A 22329-nucleotide genomic window follows, 5' to 3' on the forward strand; every position below is an offset into this window, starting at 1 on the left:
ATACAAGACGAAAAAATATCGACTGATTATCGACTTTTTTTATTTCGTTACCAAACTCCTCGTTGCCTCCTCGGAATAGAGTCGGAACTACTTCAGACTGAATTAATTATTCGGAATGTGTTTTCACTTTCGTTCATTTCCATACAAAAAGCGAAGCAGCTGAGACATAAATCCTATTTACTGCAAAACTAAACTCGCAAATCACCATGGAATGGCACAGTCCTGTGATTCAGCCTCTCCTCACAGACTTCTACCAGGTCACAATGGCCTATGCGTACTGGAAGAGTGGAAAAACACACGATATAGCAGTGTTTGACTTGTTTTTCAGGAAGAACCCATTCAGCGGAGAGTTCACTGTGTTTGCAGGATTAGAAGAGTGTCTGCACTTCTTAAAGACCTGGAAAATCACTGATCAAGGTAGTTTAGTGATTTAATACTATGAAATATTACTAGCAAGGGTACTGATCTAGTAATTCCTAAATTATAACAAGATTAAGAGCAAAAAATATAGTGTAATTCTTTTAATTATCTCCATAAGTTACATGCTTCGACACCTAAATCGCACTTAATGAAAAGTTTATTAAATTATAAACCCTCACAATGTAAAATCAGAATTCTTATAATACTTTAATTCTTGGTGTAAATGTTTTATCACATATATAAATGCTATTTAATTAGAAAATTTCAAGATCTGTGTTTGGAGGAAGCACTGGCGGTTTAAAATATAAGACAACGTTTATGCAATTTTGTACACAATTGAGAGATTACTACTATGACAATAGGTTATGCAATTGTTTTAGGTGCGGCATTGTATGTAATCCTCCTAATATGTTGAGTTGAGTAATGATTTTTTTCTTTAAAACTATGCGATCAGAATTTTTTTCTTCAAAAAAATGAGTTAGCTTCCAGGAATTTTGCAGACCTGCTGAATTCCAAGAAAGATCACCATTTTTCATCAAATATTCATGTTATTGCAGATTTGTAAATTATTCATATGAAAACAAGGGGAGATAAATTTTAGGAATAATAAGATATTCAATCAGACCTTTAAGATCATGATTTTTTTGTACTTTTATGAACTATTTCTATTCCATACTGTTTTATTAATTATTATTTTCATCTACTGTATTTCATTCTGACCTGGATATTCTATTCTTTCCTATCCCATCCCATTCCATAATATCCTATTCCATCCCATTCCATAATATCCTATCCCATCCATTTCTTACCATCGAATCCCATCTTATCCCATCCTATCCCATCCCATCCCCTCCCATCCCCTCTTATCCCATCCTATCCCCTCCTATCCTATTCTATCCCTTCCCGTCCTTTACTAGTCCATCCCATCCTATCATATTCTATTCTATCCCATCCTGACTTCTATTATATATCATATTCATATTCCCATCCCATCCTATCTCATCCTATCCTGTCATGCTGTATGGAGTTATGTTACATAATTGACTTTTGAGCCGGAACCCCTAAAAGGTCCACACAGGGAACATTTTCAACCCTAAACGGGAGCACCGATCACCCCTACCACCTGAACAAAGGGAGTACCCCCCCCCCCCCCCCCCCCCCCGGTCTACTCTACTTTAACTTTTATCATTGCATGTTTAACATTCTATCAGTTACAATATTCTGTTACTTTACTGTTTTTCTTCCCACCATCTGACAGGCTTGCCATTATTTTCAGACAGTCTCCTACTTGAGAAAACAGCTCCCAGCCACCACAGAAGATGAGTTCTTCACATTTCTGAAAAACATTGACATGAGCTGTATAGAGCTGTGGTCAGTCCCAGAAGGCTGTATCGTCTTCCCAAAAGTACCCCTCATGAGAGTCCAAGGTCCCTTACCAGGTGTGTCCATCATGAAGTGCAAAACTATGCTTAGACACAAGAGACAAATTTTTTATTGTCAGGGTGAGAAGAAGGGGGGATCGATTGAGAAAATAGCTTTTAAAATGCTTTTTTTCTCCAACTCCCCAATTTTTTGGTAACCATTGTTAATTTTGGAGGACTGTCCTTCATACAACTCATCAATTATTTCAAGACCCTCCTTTTCAGGGTACACATAGCCTTCTGATGAGATAAGATTTTGCCATGCGATTGTTGCAAATGAAATAAGAGGAATTATGTAGGAAGCACAGAAGGGTGTGCTGCTAATGTGCAGTAATAGGTTATAAATAATCGTGAAACCAAACCTGACCTGCATAAGTTTACATAATGTTTCTTTTTTAGTTGTCCAACTTCTGGAGACATCCCTTCTTACCCTAGTGAATTATGCAAGGTTTGTATTCAACTTTGTAAAATTTCTACAGTCATTACAATCAAATAGTATACCTGTGGACATGAATACAAATAAAAATCAAGGGTGGTTTAGTGGCACTGCACTAGCTTACCTCACCTCTTTGGTCTTAGGTTCAATATTAATTTTGTGTACTCACATTTGAGCATTTGAGTTAAGTTTGTTTGGTCTTTCCCTTGGTTCAAGAGTTTTTCTCAAGTTTTCTGTTTCTCCCCTCAAAAATCCAACATGCTAAGACTAATTTCATTGGTGGTTTTAGCTGTGCCCTGATTTATTTCAGCCCAGAGAATGTTTTTGAAATTATACCTGACTAAGTCAAGACTCTTGGGTATACCCTCATTGATTATTCAATCTTCGAAGCTTTTTTGTCATGTACTGATTTAATACCACTAACTATTTCTTGTCCTACTTGTCTAAATAATAGCTTGGTTACAACCAATGCAGCAAGATTTAGATTGGCTGCTGGTTGGGATAAAACTCTCCTAGAGTTTGGTCTCCGCAGAGCACAGGGTCCCGATGGAGGTCTTTCTGCCTCAAAGTATTGCTACATGGGAGGTATAAATACTATGGTTGAGTTTATTGCACTCACTCACAAACAATGTTCAGGAATGTGGTAGGGGCAGATCTAGGGGAGGGGTGCAGGGGAGCGCACCCCCCCCCCTCCCCCCACTAGATGAGCTGGTGTCTAAGTTTGGAAGCAAAGGGTGCACCCCATCATAAAACGAAAATCCTGGATGTTGCACCCCCCTCCTTGAAACATTCCTGGATTTGCCTCTGTATGGTATGTAGGAAGTAGCATGTAAGTGCGAAAGAAGTAGAAGTGATTTCAGCATATTCTAAGTGCTGTAACTTGAACCTTGAATGTAAGGTTTCCCAATTTTAGAACATGTGTCATTTTCTTCTGAATAAAATTCTTTTTTGGATTGTATCCACATTCATTTTTACCATAACTTGGAAAATTTCTTGTGCATTGATTGGCTTAGAACAATTGTCAATTAGAGGCTAGACCTGCTCGTGCTTACCACATCCGTCACTACGCTTGTGGTTCCACTTAAGTTTGGGACAATTTTGATGTCATTTCATGTTCGATTACAGTACAGACCCATAGAAAACTGACTTCGATTTGTTAAGTGTCTTCTAATGCTCAAAATGAAACAAAGAAATAATAGTCTAGGTAATGACATGTGGTCTGAAATGCAATGCACGAGTCTATTTAATCCTATTTCTGACACTATGTATGACACTTTATAGGGTTTAATGGCACAAGTAATGTTTTGGCTGGCAAACTGTTTAATATTCCAATCAAAGGTACCATGGCTCATGCGTTTGTCACTTCCTTTAATGGTCAGGAAAAGGATACTGTTGGGACTCTACAACCTGCCAACAAGAATGAAAAACCTAGGGAAATATTCCCTGAAATTGAAAAATGGCTTAAGGAAATAGCACCAGTTCTAGGTGTTGTTGAAGATGAGGTGCGAATGGGAGAGCTTGTGTCTTTTGCTGCATATGCAGTAGCTTTCCCAGATTTTTTCTTGGCTTTAGTTGATACCTACCATGTTTTAAGGTATGTAAAGTCTGGCGATTAAGACACACCTGTCCAGTAAAGATCGACCAGCCAGGAGGTCCTGATAGGGGAAAAGTGTGCCGGTGGTTCATTTTCAAGGCAAAGGGTACAGAGGATGGGTGGGAGTGTGGGTGGCTGGCTGGATGGATGGATGGGGGGATGGATGGATGAACCTTACACTTGTAACATATCATTTTTTCCCCATTATGAATACATTTTCATCTTCCTCTACACAATATTTTCTTGAAGAGTGCAATATAAAAGTCTAAAAATCCATTAATTTTCTCAAATACAAAGTCTAAAAATCCGGTAATCCATGATAATCTTTCGATCCAGGAGTGGAGTTCCCTGCTACATTGCTGTCGCACTTGCACTTGAAAGTTTTGGCTACAAAGCTATTGGAGTGAGATTGGATTCTGGCGACTTGGCATACCTCTCCAAAGAAGTCAGAAAATGTTTTGAAAAAGTAGCAGATCAGTGAGTTCCTTTTAAAAATTTTGTTATAACTTTAAGGTTTCAAAAGAACTAAGTGGCAGATCATAATGATTCCAAGAGGGGTGGCTGGCACATATCTTTTTTGGAGGTTTTATCTTATCCTTCATTCCATTTTTTTAAATCCAATATTGGGAATTGAATTGAATTCTTTTATGTAAAATGATCACATTTTTCCTGCTATCCAACATGGCTGCCGTGACGTGCTGGTGTAAAGCCTCTATAGGGGATTCAACAACCCCATTGGATTCACCATTAGTATTGGTAGTGAAATATTAAAAACTTTTCATTTGTGGTAGAAAAAATTTTCTAGAAAAATGTCATCTATGAAATCTTCCTTATCATTCCTGAAAAAAATATTTCTTGTCACCCATTATAAAATTGCCCAATACCTTAAAGTACACTTCAAATACAAAATGAAATACTTCAATGTGTTTCGTATCAAACAGCTTATCGAAGCCATGGCTTGTCAAAAGCATCATTGTTGCCAGTAACGACATTAATGAAGATACTTTACTCTCATTAAGACAGCAGGTAAGTTTGTCACTCCATTTGTCACTCCATTTGTCACTCCATTTGTCACTCCATTTGTCACTCCATTTGTCACTCCATTTGTCACTCCATTTGTCACTCCATTTGTCACTCCATTTGTCACTCCATTTGTCACTCCATTTGTCACTCCATTTGTCACTCCATTTGTCACTCCATTTGTCCAGGGTGTCCCTAATTTTTCCCATGGTTTCCCATTGTTCTCTCACTTTTTACATTCATGTCATCCATGAATTAATTCAAAGACCAAGAGGACCTGACTTCCATGAATATTCTCAAGCTGTTTAATCAATTACTTGCATATTTTGAATTTATTTGAGGCAAAGAAAGAGTAAATAAAATAAATTTATATTTTACAACCATCACTCCCTGTATGGGGCTCTTCCATAAATTTTGCATCTCACTCAACTAAACTCAATATGCACAACATATGACACTCAACAAAGTGTACTCATTTTGCTCTCACTGCAAGGTCAGGCTTAACAATCAAAGCCAACAGGTGATCTCCTGAACAATGCCTGGGAAAAAAATGAAACTTGTCTGGCTTGAATGGATTTGAATAAGCACCTCTAAATATCAGACTTTTTGAGCAGTCACTATTGCTTTTTTTTAGTTGTGATCTTTTTATGTATGTTACTAACAGGGTAATGCCATTGATTCTTTTGGTATTGGTACTCATCTGGTCACGTGTCAAAAACAACCAGCATTAGGTTGTGTCTTTAAGGTATAGTTACAAATGCTTGACGTCTAGATTTTAAAGACTTCCTTTATGGCCTATGAACTTCAGCCATTAAAGCAATTAGGAATAGTGTATCGGATCCTTGTGCCCAGATGCCTTCAGATTTTATTAAATCCTGAAACAACCTCTGGGCTGATCAAAGTCAGGGCAAAGCTAACGTAATCCAACCCCAAAATCACTAGGGCTGATCTAATGCATCACTAATTTACAACCCAAACACCCAAACTGGGATTTAGCAGGTTGAGTTTTGTGGAGGGAGAAATTGATTTGAGATTTGATCCGACAAGTGCCAGTTCTGGCCGGACATTGTCTGATGTCTGCCCATCATTTTAAGCCCTGGGTCCAAGAGCAAATCCCTTGTGTCAAGGGAGAGACCTAACAATCTCGAATGGTATATGATGCAGAGTTTTAGAATTGAACTTGAGAGATGAGAGGAGAGTACACTGCCACTAACCTGTAACCCTTGGTTTCCAAAGCCTTTTCTTCCTCACAAAATCAAAAATGTACAAAGTGCTGAGAAAGGTTATTTTATAAATTTCTTTATTTCATTGCTGTTTTTTACCCTTGTTTTAATAGTTGGTTGAATTGAGTGGAAAAGCCCGCATAAAGCTTAGTCAAGACATTGAAAAAATTACAATTCCAGGCAAGAAATCAGTGTACAGACTGTATGGAGCAGATGGTGAGTGTTACAGTTCAATAGCGTAACATATAGAAGCTGCTGTATTTTATCATTGGTTATTATAAAATAACTTTTAGAAATCTCTCATTCTGATTGGTTGTTTGAGTGTGCTAGCTTCATGAGAGCACAAAGCATTTGCACACACTTTCTGTTACAACATTTGTATCCAAAATTGGTGGCGTGCATCCCATCCCATGAGAATAAAAGGACAAAAGACGTGTCCACTATGTTTGTTGACATGACAAGAAAAGCCAAGACCGAATGTTTTGTCAAAGTCAACCCAAAATAGTGGCTATAATTTTACCTGCACCTCAAGAATAGATGATATTCTAATAAGCACTTGGGGATTGGCAGAATGCTCAAGAAGTATAAAGAAATAAGATTTCAATATTTTGTTTTCAAAAGGTGTCGTATTATCATTGGATTTTGCAACTACAAGAAGTTCAATACACATTACAATTTTTTTTGTGTTGGAAATTTTCCATAGTACTCGCATTTAACTTTGCAAACTCGTTTTTTAGTCTTTCCAGGCATTACCCATAATGATTTTAATACAGTATGTAAATGAGATCTCCTTGTCACCACAGGAAGCCCACTCCTAGATCTTTTGCAACGAGATTCTGAGTCTCCACCAGTTGAAGGTCAAAGAGTGTTATGTAGACATGCATTTGATGAAGCAAAACGTGCTTATGTGTGTCCCTCTAATGTAGAGCCATTATTGAAACTTTGCTGGAAAGATGGAAAGGTGAGTCACATGAAATGATGAAGTCCTTCAGTAAGGTCTTTTAGACTTCAAAAAGGTTAATTATATTTCTCCTAGAACTAGCTTCTGTTTCTTCTAGAACTAGCTTCTGTTTCTTCTAGAACTAGCTTCTGTTTCTTCTAGAACTAGCTTCTGTTTCTTCGAAAACTAGCTTCTGTTTCTTCTAGAACTAGCTTCTGTTTCTTCTAGAACTAGCTTCTGTTTCTTCTAGAACTAGCTTCTGTTTCTTCTAGAACTAGCTTCTGCACCCTTTACCCCTGGTATCTCTCCATCAGTGATCCGTTTTGAACACTTTATAAGACAGTTCCTCAGCTCAATGAGCTTATTTGAGAAACGTTTCCTATAAACTGTATAAACTGTAATTCTTTCTATATTGATTGACAGATGACAAGCAAAAGGCTTTTTACCTATTAGCTGAACCAGAATACACCCACTACTGCCACTACTGCTGCTGCTGCCGCTGCTGTTGGTTTTGTTACTGTTGTTGATGCTGCTGCTGTTGTCGTTGCTGCTGCTGCTGTTGTCGTTGCTGCTGCTGCTGTTGTTGCTGTTGTTGTTGCTGTTATTGTTGCTGTTGTTGTCGTTGTTGCTGTTGTTATTGCTGCTGCTGCTATTGTCGTTGCTGTTGTTGTTGCTGTTGTTGTTGCTGTTGTTGTTGCTGTTGTTGTTGCTGTTGTTGTTGCTGTAGTTATTGCTGCTGCTGCTGTTGTCATTGTTGCTGCTGCTGTTGTCGTTGTTGCTGCTGTTGTTGTTGTTGTTGTTATTGCTGCTGCTGCTGCTTAGAAATTACAAAAACAATCTGATTACCTGACAAAAGCTGATGAAAATTTAAACAAAAAAAACACTTATTTCAGAAAGTGTTTACTAACACATGCGTTATTGATTTCAGATAGCCATTCCTCTGCCTAGTTTAAAAGAAATCCAGTCCAAACTCACGGCAGCATTGCTAGTTCTCCGTCCTGACTATCAACGACCTCTTAACCCAACACCATACAAGGTGAGTTTGTCACTTGTGTTGTTTGATTTCCTCTGTTCCTCACAGTGACCTTGTCATCTCTCATACTATTTCACATCTGGACCTACACACCATGACAGAGGATAGGGGAGTAGATGAGAAAAAAGTCCAAAGGGGTAGGTAAAGGGATAAATGGTGCTCCTTAAACCACGTATCTCCATACACCATGACCTTGGCATGACCTAGACTACCATGACTTCATGAAATCTGTTTGAAAACCCACTTTGGCCCATTTTGAGGTTGTTTGTAGCATCACCTCAGTTAGAAGGATTATTGGCTGCCAACAAACCAAATGCTTGAAGTTTGGTCTGTAGTTCTCTCTTATCCCTATATCATTTGTATACTATTAAAGCAGAGCACTGTTTGTGACGGGTGGGGCTAAAGAGCGCTTTGTCACTGTCTAAGTGTCCCAAGTCATAGAAGTTGCACTGTAAATCTTCCCGCCTTTTTTTGGTTTTTACTCATAATTGTTTATTCTTTTCAGGTTTCTCTGAGTGAAAAATTGTATTCGTTCATGCATCAACTGTGGCTGGAACATATGCCTATTGGTGAACTAGCTTAGCCAATGAAACAATAGTAGACAGACTAGCTTGATAATCATGCACATGCCCGCCGGGATAATCATCAAATCAATCATCGATTCAAGACTCTTGAGGCTTGCTCTTTGAATTGATATTCACTGTATGGGACTGGTAATTATTTAGAAGGGAGAAGGGGCGTAAACAGGGGGGGGGGGGGGGTGGGGGGTCGCCAATTTTTGTGCAGGGAGAAAGAGAGGTTAGGACAAATCGCGCCTTGCAAATAATGGAGTCAGGAAGAGCCAAGCATGGCAAAGGCAACTGTTGTTCTTCCTTCTAAATAAAAACCGGTCCCTAACTCACCAATAGGATTAATCCATTTAGGTATCTGAGATATGAGGTTGGCTATCGGAGATGTGCTCACCGGTATTCGAAATTTACAGTCCGGTATCCGAGATATAGAGTCGGCTATCCGAGATGTGCTCAACGGTATTCGAAATTTACAGTCCGGTATCCGAGATATAGAGTCGGCTATCCGAGATGTGCTCACCGGTATTCGAAATTTACAGTCCGGTATCCGAGATATAGAGTCGGGTATACGAGATGTGGTGACCAGTATTTGAGATTTACAGTCCGGTATCCGAGACATAGAGTCGGGAATACGAGATGTGGTGACCAGCAGTATTTGAGATTTACAGTCTAGTAGTGGTGACCGGTATTTGAGATTTACAGTCTAGTATTCGAGATATAGAGTCGGGTATCCGAGAATAGGAGTCCGGTATTCGAGATGTGAAGTCAGGTATCCGACATATAGAGTGAAGAAGTCCCGAACCCAAGATGTGAGATTCATACATGGTGCTTTTTTTAAAAAAAAATCCCTCATTACAGTTCGCAAACTATTTCCATGCTGAGAGCCTTCCTTGGGGAAAATACTCCTATTTTCTCTTACTAGCCTGCGTTGCCGGCGGTCTGCGTTTTTTTTTTTTTTTTTTGGGGGGTGGGGGGGAAGGGGAGGTGGAGGGAGAGAGAGGAAAAGACTTCCCCCCCCCCCCCCCCCTCAAAAAAAAAAAACGGACCGCCGGCAACGCAGGCTGTCTCTTACAGGATTCGACTACGAGAGACTGCTAGCAGGGATCCAAACTAGATACGTTAGTACAATTAATACATTAGTACTTCACAACGTGATTTGTTTATCATTATGTGTATGCATGTAAAAGATGAATCTAAATAGTTATAATTAAAAGTACACCAGTAATTGATATAAAGCAAACACAAAAGAATAACTGGAAAAGAAAAATCTATGAAGGGTGTTGAAGGAGAAAACAGGCTCGTCTCTAGGACCCTCTTACGACGAGGAGAGAGAGGGCCCTGGGGACGAGGTTGAGCAGAAAAATTAAGTCAAAACAATGGTCCACCATAAGGACCCAAGTTTATTGTTACCCCTTCCCCCTCAAAGAACTGTTGAAATGCGTTATTTAGTATACACATAAACATATATCACATTTATTACTGCAATAGACCCCTTGCATGTGACGTTAAAGCAGCTCAATCTGGGGGGAAAACACAAGAATTCCAATCCCCTGAGAATTGGAACCTATTGTTTTGTCCCCCAGATTAAGCTAAATTCCAAAGTGATGCAAGGGGTCTATTCATTTTAGGGAAATTTGAAGATATCTGCTAGAGGTGGTGGGTATTCACAACTGAAAATTGGGTCGCGTAAGATGGCAACTGTTTTGACCTTAGACTTCATTCCTAGCTTCATTAGTGTACTAGCTACTTGTCATTAGTTGTAATACTTTTTCAATAGCTTTCTGTCTTTTTACGCCCACTTCAATTAAACATTGGTCTGAGATCTGAAACGGGCCATCTGAGACTAAACGGATATTTTGTGCTTGTTTAAGTTTCTGGCTAAAATACGAAAAATCACATTTCCAACTCAAAGGTCATTTTTCATATTCCAAAAGAAAACTACGTTGTTCCGCTGTGAATATATTTTATTTCGCAGCTCGTACTCTGTCTCGGATTTCAGAGCTCCGACCGACGACGTTTTTTGAAATAGGCGTATACTAAATAACGGGTTTGGGCCTTCAAGTCCACTAGTGTGTCAATGAAACCTCATCACTGTCTCTGGGCGGGTCATGCTTGTCCCACGCGGATCGACTATGAAGCAACATGTTGTACATCAACCCTGCAAACACTGCGCCAACCAGCGGCCCACACCAGTAAACCTGCGAAAAATACTCGTTAACAAAGTCCAAACAGCAGCAAGAATTGGGTTGCCTGTGTTTGGATGCTCTCAAAACTATCACAGCAAGTTTAGCGAATTTTGTCGCCGGCCCTAATTCCCAGGCTAATGTAACCCAACTTTTAAGTATTTTTCTGTTTTCTATATTACTGTTGTGAAACGGAAATGTTAGTTGTCTCTACTTACCCAATGATCATTCCATGTGTTGGCAAAAACCGCCGGTCCAAGTGATCGCGCAGGGTTTAAGCCAGCACCCGTCAATGGGACCTGGTAAACAGTTAAAATACGAGTCTTATGAAATGGTAGAACCAAAAGGAGTTACTTGATCTTAAAATTAACCCATTCCTCTGTTAAAGCAGATACTTTCTATTTTCTCTTTAGTGTCCAAATACACCGATCCCGGCTATGTTGTGTCCACCCAAACAATGGGTAGTTTCCCAATGGAATACAGAATGTCCGATCAACAAACTCGAATTCATATAGGATTTTGATATTTTAGTAGCTATTGAATTTTTGGCTCAAAGTACCTTTAGAATACATATATTCTAAGACAATTATTTACAATTTTTAGCAATCAGTATCTGTTCTGATACTGTCGTATATCAAAAACACATTTTAGCTTGTCCGACATAGCAACAGTAACTATAGGGAGGTAGAACAATGAATGCGGGATCGGTGTATTTGCACCAAATCCTACTGATCTCCATGACAACGTCCTACTTACACCAATCAGATAGCAGGTGGCGGTTGCCAAGCCAACAGCAGCAGATGCGTCGTATCTGGCATAAGGGTCATATTTAGTGGCGTCCAGTGTGGCAAGCATCGTGATGACCAGGAAAAACGTTAGAAAGGCTTCAGTGCCAAGAGCCTGAAGATTCGATAATCCCGTAGCAGGGTTGGTTGCACCGAGAATCCCGCGGGCGTGTGCGGGACTGAGAACGTACAATAAACCTGCTCCAGTGATGGCTAAAACACAACAAAACGACCCGGTAAAAATATTTTCCTTCCTTCCTTCCTTTTCCTTTTACTTCATTTTTTTCCCCATACCTCGTGCATTAATTTAACCGGCTGTCTAAAGCTCTCCCAATTAATCATTTCAAGCATTCTCAAGAGAGTCAAATAACAAAGACACAAACGAAAGAAAGTTAGTGAAAAAATATTTTGTTAAACATCACCAACATGGCCGCGATGACATATCACGCAAGCGAAGAATTCTGCGATAAACCGCAGGTAAAACCCTTTAATCAAGATTCGTCTTTTTTTCGGTTTCCTTGCGCGTATTAAAACTTGACAATATCTTGGGCTACCTGTGGTAGGTTTATCCTAGAAACAGCTTCTACACATGTCTAATCAAACCACTTTCACATTTGTTTACTTTTTAATTCAGTTACCGACACATTCCATTATCGTTAAAGATGGATATTGTTATCACAAGTGAACGAAGTCAAGAAAAAGTTAATGTCAATTCTCATTCAGTTTGCGAACAAGAATACCGCAGTGTGTAAAAAATTCTTATATAAGTGATTGTGGCGTCCAGCCATTGACTAACTCGATTCCAAGATTAGTTCAACTTAAAATTTCAAGAATGTAATCACGCGAGATATAGTAGTACATTGTAAATCGTTCGAATGTTTATTTTTACGATGGTTCGATTTGGTCGCGGATTTTTATCGAAAAACGATCATCGTGAATCTAGACATTAAATTTTGTCTCAATTCTGGCAAACTTTGGTAACTCATAACCATTAATTTGATAGCCTTAACAAGAAAAAGAAAAAAAGCATTTGTAATAAACTGGTTCTAAAAATGAGGTTTGACTGACTAGTTGACATACTTGCTGGGATTTAATACGCTGAAGGAAGAAAAGAAAAGTCTGAGTAAAGGCTAGTAGATTGTTTTTAGTTTTCGCCCTTTTTGGTCGATCGTACGATATAGACCTGCAACGCCCTAACTCTTCCTTTCCAATTGCTTCAGTTGCCTACAACTCTTTAATTTTGTTTGAAAACGTTTTCTAAGCAAAATGAACGTCTTATTTACCTCCAAAACATTGAGCAAAGATGTAAATAATCACAGGAACGAGCGCCTTGTCGCCAGACAAAAACGCAGCCACAGAAACACAGGGATTGGCATGAACCAATGGCCTACTGACCCAACGAAAAGCTTGCACAGCCGAAGCCATTGCAAAGCCTGCAGCCAGAGAAATCTGTAGTGTACTAGGTGTTCCTTCCCAGCGAAGTGAAGCACCACTCACGACGAAGACGAAGAACATCGTAGCGGCATACTCAGCGAAGGCTGACAACCATAGGTTACCAGTGAAGACTTTAAAAGCACCAACTAGTGTAAGAAAAGTAAAACCATAGCGTTAAACGATAAATAGTTCAAACAAAGCACTTTCTGAATTTTACGATGACAAGGAAATAAAATTTGGCTTGTTTTGAGATTTCAATAAAATGACTTTATATGACCCCACAAGTCTTAATTCCTCCCAGATAAAGACATAATAATAGTTCAGATTTTATATTAATAAATATTAGGTGTTACGTTCAAAATCAGTTTTTTCTGATAAGTGAATTTTCTTTGCGTAGTGATTGCTTTATGGTTTGGAAGCAATGACAACATACACTGCACACAAATGAAGTTTTGGTACGGAATTTTAACAGAAAGACTGCCTTGTTTAAAGCAGTTGTATTTCAGCAAGTTCATAAAGTAAATCAACTTACTTCTCAACATCCTACACCTAGGCATTTCTGGTTGTGTTATCGAGAACAAGAAAGATGATGGTCCAAGTGAATTCTTAGTAACTAGGGAATGATTGTGATTTGAGTTTCTGAGGTCTGCTTATACAAGATTATTCTAATTGCAATAGCACAATAGATTCTGTCAAAATTCTCCAAAGTCAACATGCATCATTCAAGAGCTCATCTCATAGTATGATGGCTCTTAGTGGTGTATTTTAACTCGGTAAATAGTTAGTCCTATGTATACTTTCAGGGTCGTGACAAGGCATGTGGGATCAGGAATCACATCAACGAATCAGGGATCACAGAAGAGGTATCGGGATCGTATGAATAAATTTAGGGATCAAGGGATTATTTATGGGATTAAGGATCAAAATACGTGAGTTTTTTGGATCATGGATCAACATTTTGTGTACCAATTTGGGATCAATCACAAAAAAAGCATCCCTCGTCACAACGCTAGGATGTGATCTTATCTTCAAAGGTCCTTTCACTGGATGTGATCTTAGCTTCAAAGGTCCTTTCACTGGATGTGATCTTAGCTTCAAAGGTCCTTTCACTGGATGTGATCTCATCTTCAAAGGTCCTTTCACTGGATGTGATCTTAGCTACAAAGGTCCTTTCACTGGATGTGATCTTAGCTTCAAAGGTCCTTTCACTGGATGTGATCTTATCTTCAAAGGTCCTTTCACTGGATGTGATCTAAGCTTCAAAGGTCCTTTCACTGGATGTGATATCTTCAAAGGTCCTTTCACGGGATGTAAATGATGTTCTTGTCAGCAAACTTTGCTAGGAAAGATAGGAAAGCGTCTGAGTGGACATATGCTGGCTTTATAATTACGAGCAACTGAATAGGAATAAATCTTTTTTCCTCGCTAAAAAGATAGCCTTATTGTTGAAGAATTAAATCTAAAAAAAAATGGATTAAAAAAAAAAAAAAAAAAAAAGAAAGAAAGAAAAAAAAAAAAAAAAAAAAAAAAAAAAAAAAAAAAATCTTATGTGGATAAGATGGGATTCGAGCCCACCAAAAGAAATTCAAAGAAAAAAAAAAACGATTCCACTTTGCCATACCCCCGAGACATCCGCAGAGCTGGGGCGTCGTATGGACTTCGGACCTGACGGCGATTAAATCCTTCTGCCCTTGGGTGTACGAATTACGCAAGAAAATGTTCTAGCCGAAGCATCAGGGGAGAGACCAGCCGGCCCCCAGACCATATCGGCTAATCCCTTGCATCTCTGCCACGCACGGAATCGGTTAAAAAGGTGATGTTAAAAAGTCTAGTCTATCTGGTGCATTGTTTTACGGCTATTGTTATGCTGATTCACCTGTAACCGTGGTCCAGTGGATAAATCGTTGTCGTTCGACAATATACTGAGTCAAGCTCGGCTGAGGAGGGTTAGCACTTAGATGGGTGACCCAAACATTATACCTACTCACGCTTTTGCAGCTTTTTCCCGTTTTTCTTTTTTGATTTTTTAAACTAATAGAATATAGAATAGTGAAACTTTTCTATTTTTGAGCAACCTATTCCTGTCTACCCAAATCCGTCAATTTGAAATCTAGCTAGCAGAGGAAAATCCCTGACAAAAAAACCTGCTAGCTATTTAGTATTTTCATATTAGCCCCGCGAAGCCGCTGTGAGGCGCTCACGGTTCCCATCATTCCCCCACTACAATCTCGTACCCAGAACCTGCGTTTCTTCTGGCCTGCGAGGAACGAGGGCTTTGGTATAATCCATTTTTTGAGATCAGGATTTCTTGGACTTCCGGTATGCGTTCAAAGACTTGCCAAAAATTAAAAACTGTGTTCCCGATTTCTAATTTTCATTTTCATCAGAAGTAAACACAGAACTCTGTTTGAAAGTATGATTTTCATTGATTATATTCCACTTCCGGAGATTTGCGCATGCGCCATGAAAAATGGATTACGCCAAAGCCCTCGTTCTTCGCCGCAAGCCAGAAGAAACGCAGGACTTGGGTACGAGATTGGTTGGTTTGTTTGTATAAAGTTTATAAAAACAAACAAACCTACCAGTGTCTATCTACGCATGTGCAATGATCCTTGACTGGTTGCCGTCATAGATTAGAAAAACTGCTGGTACCGCTACGACAGGTGACCGTCCTTTCTTACACACCACCACCACTGTTTCTCTCACATTTATGTTTTATTACTCTGTATCAAATAATGAAAAAATTAAGGAACGACCCGAGGAAAAAGCTATGGATTGCTAGTATATTTTGCCTGATCTTCATGCTAGCTGAGTTTATCGGTGAGTAAGTGAGTGCTTTTGATTCATCGTCGACTAAATTTAACACTGATAAAAAAACATTTTCAAAAGATCGTGTAATGATAATTGAAGTGGATGATATCTATTGTCACCTAGTGATGGTCGATTAATTTGTGACACAGAAGACTGTATTTGAGAAGGGCAGTTGATAGCAATATCGGCCACCACATCAGCAGTGGTATAACGAGCAAAGGATAAACAAATTTACATTCCAGGTTATTCGCCGGTACTGTAGTAAATCTTAGAACAGATATATGCTTCGTAGTTGAATATAAAGTGTGTGTGACTCGGGCTGGTTATATTCAACTACGAAGCATATATCTGTTCTAAGATTTACTACAGTACCGGCGAATAACCTGAAATGTAAAATTTGTTTATCCTTTGCTCGTTATACCACTGTTGTTGTTTATCGAATCAACACTGTATAACCGCGCGGCTGTGGCGATATTGAGCCAGCGATTACCATTGAGCAGTTAACCAAATTGCCACAGTTTGATTCACGGCCATTAATACTGAGAGTCTTTGACGGGTTGGTATTTTAGTGTTATCACTTATCACGGGTTGGATTGTAGGACAACACCTACAATAGTCAGCCAATTAGATAGAGTATTTAATACGCGAGTGTCGTGTCTTGGAACTCCAAACCCCGTACCCTTTTCCCGCTTGCAGACATTATGGTATACTTGTTTTATCTGCTTGAAAGAAAATGAATTTCCTGTTTAAATTAAGAATTGTCCCCTTAACAGCTTGAAAGATAACCGTGTCTGTGTATCGAAGCGACAACGACTATCACTTGGCAATGATAGAGACATGTGAATAACTGTCCAAGGTGTTTCAAAAAAAAAAAAAAAAAAAAAAAAACTTCTCTATATCATTCCAAGGTCACTGCCGTTCTTGTTTCGATGCGCAGGCACGGTTTCAAGATGGCGCAGGAAAATTTTATAATTTTGCCGAAGTTTTGTAAATTTTTCCGTAAAGTGGACAACATATTAAAATTTTTAAATCATCAAAGAAATGTATGTTGTACGAAGTAGGTTTGACTTCGTTACTCTGTTCATCTAAATTTCTTTGTAAAATTTTATGTTTTCAAATGTTTATTCTCAATACGAAAATGCTCTAGAGCCTGAATTCTTCATGGTCAGCGGTCAGCCGCAGAGCTTTGGGATCGAATGTCGACGTCTACTAACATGAGCGAAATTAAATACCTTTAACACGATGTTCTTTGCGAACCGCTCTCGGTAGCGCAAACCTCAAACTGCAGTTTGACGTCAGGCGTTTTCCGTCACATTTAGAAATGCGTTATAACGAAGTTGTTGCTGGTAGAGACACCATATTGAATTTCATTGATGCTGAGTGTTTATCCGTGTATGTGTGCATATTTCTGGGCCTGATCCGGGACCTAGCGATTAGCAGTAAACCTGATGCTAATGGTCTCTATTATTATCTTCCCCACCCCCAGGTGGATATCTGTCCAACAGTCTTGCTATCATGACAGACGCTGCTCATATGCTATCAGACTTCGCGGGGTTCATGATATCGCTGTTCGCAATATGGGTTGCTACAAGACCTGCTACCAAAAAACTATCTTATGGCTGGTACAGGGCAGGTATGTGTAATGAATTGGTGAATCCTCGTTAGCTTCCTCGTGTGGTTAATCATCAATGGGTGTAGTGATATCCGAGTTAGGAATATATGTTTTCGTATGCATGTCTTGCCACGACCGTTATATTTTCTAAAATTTCGATTGGGTGATTTTTTTTCTCGCGCAATGTGATTTGTCTCGCAGTTCCGTGATCTTTGCGTGACCGTGCTCATAAGCCGTGTTTCGGGTATTTGATTGGAATGGGAGTAAATTCTCGTGCAATGTGATTGGGCTAGCGCCTTTCCGTGTCACGACCGTGTTTGTGCCGTGAGCTTTTTTCAACTGCTTTAGTGTACTGGTTTGTTGTCATCAGAGGTGATGGGTGCAGTGCTGTCTGTGTTAGTGATATGGGTACTGACTGGTGTACTGGTTTACATGGCAATACAAAGAATCCTTAGCCAACAGTTCGAGCTGGACGCGCAAGTCATGTTAATAACCGCAGCAGGAGGACTTGTTATAAACGTTTTGTAAGTATTTTCATGTTTGTACGTTTTGTCAGTAGCTATAGTACATCTCACGTCTTGTCCTTTTGGATATCTTAAAACATTACTTTGAAAATGCATTTGCAAACAACTGTATGTATCATCATCATTGTCATCATCATCATCATCGTCATCATCGTCATCGTCATCATCATCATCATTGTCATCATCATCATCGTCATCATCATCCTCGTCATCCTCGTCATCATCATCACCATCATCATCAACATCACCATCATCATCACCACCACCGTCATCATCATCATCATAGAAATAATTAGCTATTTTTAATGCGGGTAACACATAGAGCAGTTTTCGCATGACTGTGAAAAGCTCAGTGCCGTAAGCGTGACGTGCCGTGACCGTGATGCTTTCTAGAATTTTAATTGGATGATTTTTTTTCACGCGCAATATGATTGGTCTAAAAGTGCTGTGATCTTGGCGTGACCGTGTCCGCGCCGTGTTTATGTCGTGTTCCGGGTATTTGATTGGATGGAGAGTAAATTCTTGTGCAATGTGATTTGTCTGGCGTATCCCTTGCTGTGTCACGACCGTGTTCGTGCCGTGAACTTTTCACAGTCATACGAAAACTGCACTAACAGTTTCACTGACAAACCTGTGGCTAACCCAGGCTTTCTTGGCTATTTTCTGGCCCGCTTGATTGATGGTTGCCTGATTGTTTTACTCATTAATTAATCCAAGTAATATATCAGAGATGAGGCGGTAAGCCGTGTGGGATGGGCTCGGAAATCATATAAGAACATGCGTAATAGGCAAATCACGAGCCTTGTATGAAATGACTGAAGAAGAGGGCTATAATGGGCCTTTCACAACTTCAAGTCGCGTAAAAAATGTAATATATTATTGCTTCTCGTAGATTAGGAGCGATATTATATCAGAAAGGTCATGGTCACAGCCATGGCCTCGGTGTAGGGAGCCATAGTCACGACAACAAACACCAAACATCGAATGAAGAGGGTTTATCCAAATCTCCATCGAGCTTCGTTATCGAGAGTGAAGGAGAAAACGTGAACGTTAGAGCTGCCTTTATACACGTGTTAGGAGACTTCTTACAAAGTGTAGGAGTTTTTATAGCCGCTCTTATAATCTGGGTCAAGGTAGGTTATCATCTTAGTATAACATCGAGTCACTCTCTCCCTTGATTCGAGGGTTTATCTGCGGGTTCTCAGGTTTTCCTCCCACCAAAACCTATGTAAACAGGCTGAATTCCAATTCGTTCTGTGAGTTATAGCCATGTCCTGACTTAGATAAGCCCAGAAGACTTCTGGTATCAATAATAATTGAAGGTTTTTAACTCAAGGCCACAGTGCGGCACAGTTATTCAGATGTTCAAAAAAGCGCACTGTGACTATAACATCCTGAAATGTGCGTGTTGTTCAGAGTGGATAGCACGCCTCATGAAGCAGTTTATGGCTCACGCTGGTCTGTTATTATATGAAAAAGTCAGGCTATACTATGCGCTAATCCTTGCTGACTATAAATCAATATAATCCACACATATGAGACGGTTAAACAAGACCGCACTAAAGCCAGGGCCGTACTGAGTCACCAGTACGGTTGGTACGGTTTTAACTGCACCACGTTTACCTTCGGAATCATTTTTCTCCCTCGCAAAAATATTTATTACACAAGTAAATATAAAAAAACGGACCACTGTCCAAGTGGTGGCTACGGCCTTGAAAGCTATAACATGCTATGATAGGTATGCTGTCCTTAGATCTCACGGCTCCTAGTGAAACAGGAAAAAAATGCTGACAAATCATTATAATGTGTTTTATATCAGAGTTTATTTTTATTTTTCAGCCTGAGTGGGCGATAGCAGATCCAATTTGTACATTTTTATTCTCGGTACTCGTATTAGTTACGACATTAGCAATTTTAAAAGACGCACTTATCGTACTAATGGAAGGTAAGTGTCTGGTTTCTACGATGATCAATGACAGTGTATACATGCCTCTTATTTCATTTAATTTCGGAGCCTTTCCTGAGTTTTGCGCGTAACTTTGCGTAACCACAAAATCGGACCGTTTATACGTTTCCATATTTGCATCTGTTGCGCTCTTCCACTAAAATCGCACCGCTTAGTTACATGCTTACCTCTGCCGCTATTGCGCGCAATCACGAATCGTTCCGTTTACGTGTCTACCTACCTCTGCAGCTATTGCGCGCAATCACGAATCGCACCGTTTACGTGTCCCTCTCTGCAGCTATTGTGCACAATCACGAATCGCACCGTTTACGTGTCCATCTCTGCAGCAATTGCGCGCAATCACGAATCGAACCGTTTACGTGACGTCCATCTCTGAAGCTATTGTGCGCAATCACGAATCGCACCGTTTACGTGTCCATCTCTGCAGCTATTGCGCGCAGTAAGCACGAAATCGCATCGCTTAAGTGTCCATATCCGTAATTGTACATGTTGCTTTCAGCGCTACAGAAATAGAATTAGGTTTTCTGTAGCATTACTTGCGCCAACTCTGACAAACAGCATCGTTGTTGATAATGACATGATTTTCTCAAACCATTGAAATTATCGACGTACAGTTATTTCTGTTGCTCTTTCAGTCACTATATTCTAATGCGGTTATTTTTGGTAATCAGGTATGCCAAAAGGCTTATGCTTTAACGATCTTAAGACGAGTCTCTCGTCAATACCTGGTGTAGAAGCTGTTCACGATCTTCACGTTTGGTCTTTAACTGTAGGAACCGACGCGCTATCCGTCCATCTTGTTGTTGGTAACTATATATTATTAATAATTATAGTTAAACTTCTAATTAACTTCACATTGATGACCATGGTACGATAGCCGGCTGAAGTCTTATTATTGTGCTGGAACCCCATTTTATCGATTACATTTCGCATTCCCAGCTAGTGACATATGAAATTTCCCAGTCCTGGTAGGATGGATGCCTGGTAAACTGTTAACCTTAATAAATCACACATCGGTGATTATATTCTCCTTTCACAGCAACAAGCCGAGATTCCAGGTCCTCTAGGCCACTTACAAACATGATTTTTTTAGTCTCAAAAAGCCACTGGGAGCTTGTAGTCGATATGTTTTCTATTCTACCCTTATAGGACGTATCACAAAGCTAAATGAAAAACATCCCAGTAGTAAACCCCATAAAGTTATACAAGAAGATGATACTGATATTGTGCGTTTTTAAATCACAGCTGACGACTCCAATTCACAGAAAATTTTAGAAGAAGCTTCAACTCTTTGCAGTAAACAGTTCGACATTAAACACAGCACTATTCAGATCGAAACTCACTCGGACGACCGAGAAAGCTGCAAAGTATGCGACGAGCCACAGGATTAGGCCAAGCAACGTTGGTTGTAAAGCAAGACATGATCTGGGACATCGTCAAACATGATTTTGTGGCCTTTCTGGAAATGCTTTTTCCCTTTTGGCCTGCTTGCGAGATGCTGGTTATGAGTACCTTGTGCTATCTTAAGGAATGTACCCGGTATAACGTCATGTGTGTGACGTCGGCCAAGCATGGCGGGGAAGAATGTGTGCCAAACCCAGTTGTCAAACCCAGTTGGCAACCCGCGGGGAAGGTTGCCTAGCAACACTGCTTAGAAGACCCAAAGTGAGTTATCAAAGCGCTAGAAGAAACATTTAATAGCGTCAATTTTTCGGAAAAAAAAATCGAAAACAAGCTTGATTGAAAGGATATTATATTTGGTGAAGATGGATTACGTGACATAAAGAGACATGGTGACATTACGTGACATGGTGACATGAACTTGATCGTTATGCACATAAAGAAATTGTAATAAAATGAGCAGTTGATATATATTTTCTATAAATACAGTGTGTTGTGTGGACTGAATGACACCATCCAAATTAGGTTATATGGGATAATCAGATTCTTGTCGAAGGGAATTTCCCACTAACCTTAATCAATCATCACACTTATCCCACACGGGAAGGGTGTCAAAGGTGCCCTAGGGAGTACAGTTGAAAGATAGTCTCCTGCGCAACGCTCACTCCCCTAAAGGGGAGTGAGCGTTGCGTGACGACACTAATAGCGGCTGCGTAGGAGACTAGTTGAAGGAGGGCACCTGTTCAGTACGTTAAACTATTTACTGTAAACCAAAAAAACTTCATAAATACTATTTCCCTGGCCTAACTGAGCTAGGAAGTCCAACTAACAAAACTCACGCTATCATCTTGGTAAAGCAGCATCATTTTTACGAATTTTGAACACATTTTAACAAAAATGTACAGCTTTTTCCCGCCAAATCTCCGTCTACGGCGCCCGCACGCCTCCCAGGTCAGT

At 39.7% G+C, this 22329-nt stretch overlaps 3 protein-coding genes across 3 annotated transcripts; 2 read left to right on the plus strand and 1 right to left on the minus strand.

The window, feature by feature from the left end:
- Positions 1-118: 118 nt before the first annotated feature.
- LOC116290418 (nicotinate phosphoribosyltransferase) lies at positions 119-8831 on the plus strand. Its single transcript, XM_089028943.1, has 12 exons — positions 119-420; positions 1701-1859; positions 2241-2289; positions 2732-2862; positions 3559-3871; positions 4208-4348; positions 4813-4897; positions 5556-5636; positions 6228-6330; positions 6918-7075; positions 7983-8090; positions 8593-8831. Exons 1-12 carry the CDS (start codon positions 207-209, stop codon positions 8668-8670), a joined length of 1620 nt encoding a protein of 539 aa, XP_088885069.1. The 5' UTR covers positions 119-206; the 3' UTR covers positions 8671-8831.
- A 965-nt stretch (positions 8832-9796) lies between these two features.
- On the minus strand, positions 9797-13738 carry LOC116290422 (lens fiber major intrinsic protein). The gene is made up of 5 exons (XM_031697449.2): positions 13591-13738; positions 12908-13204; positions 11596-11837; positions 11058-11138; positions 9797-10854 (listed from the first exon to the last, which is right to left on the minus strand). Exons 1-5 carry the CDS (start codon positions 13613-13615, stop codon positions 10723-10725), a joined length of 777 nt encoding a protein of 258 aa, XP_031553309.1. The 5' UTR covers positions 13616-13738; the 3' UTR covers positions 9797-10722.
- Positions 13739-15744: 2006 nt separating this feature from the next.
- Positions 15745-21856, plus strand: LOC116290405 (proton-coupled zinc antiporter SLC30A2). The gene is made up of 7 exons (XM_031697428.2): positions 15745-15878; positions 17356-17502; positions 17852-18005; positions 18898-19138; positions 19845-19950; positions 20643-20777; positions 21217-21856. Exons 1-7 carry the CDS (start codon positions 15794-15796, stop codon positions 21360-21362), a joined length of 1014 nt encoding a protein of 337 aa, XP_031553288.1. The 5' UTR covers positions 15745-15793; the 3' UTR covers positions 21363-21856.
- The last annotated feature ends 473 nt before the right edge of the window (positions 21857-22329 follow it).

The sequence above is a fragment of the Actinia tenebrosa genome, unplaced genomic scaffold (assembly GCF_029948245.1).
Source record: "Actinia tenebrosa isolate PJP-AT-01 unplaced genomic scaffold, QUT_ActTen_1.0 PGA_scaffold13__45_contigs__length_12533684, whole genome shotgun sequence".
NCBI lineage: Eukaryota > Metazoa > Cnidaria > Anthozoa > Actiniaria > Actiniidae > Actinia > Actinia tenebrosa.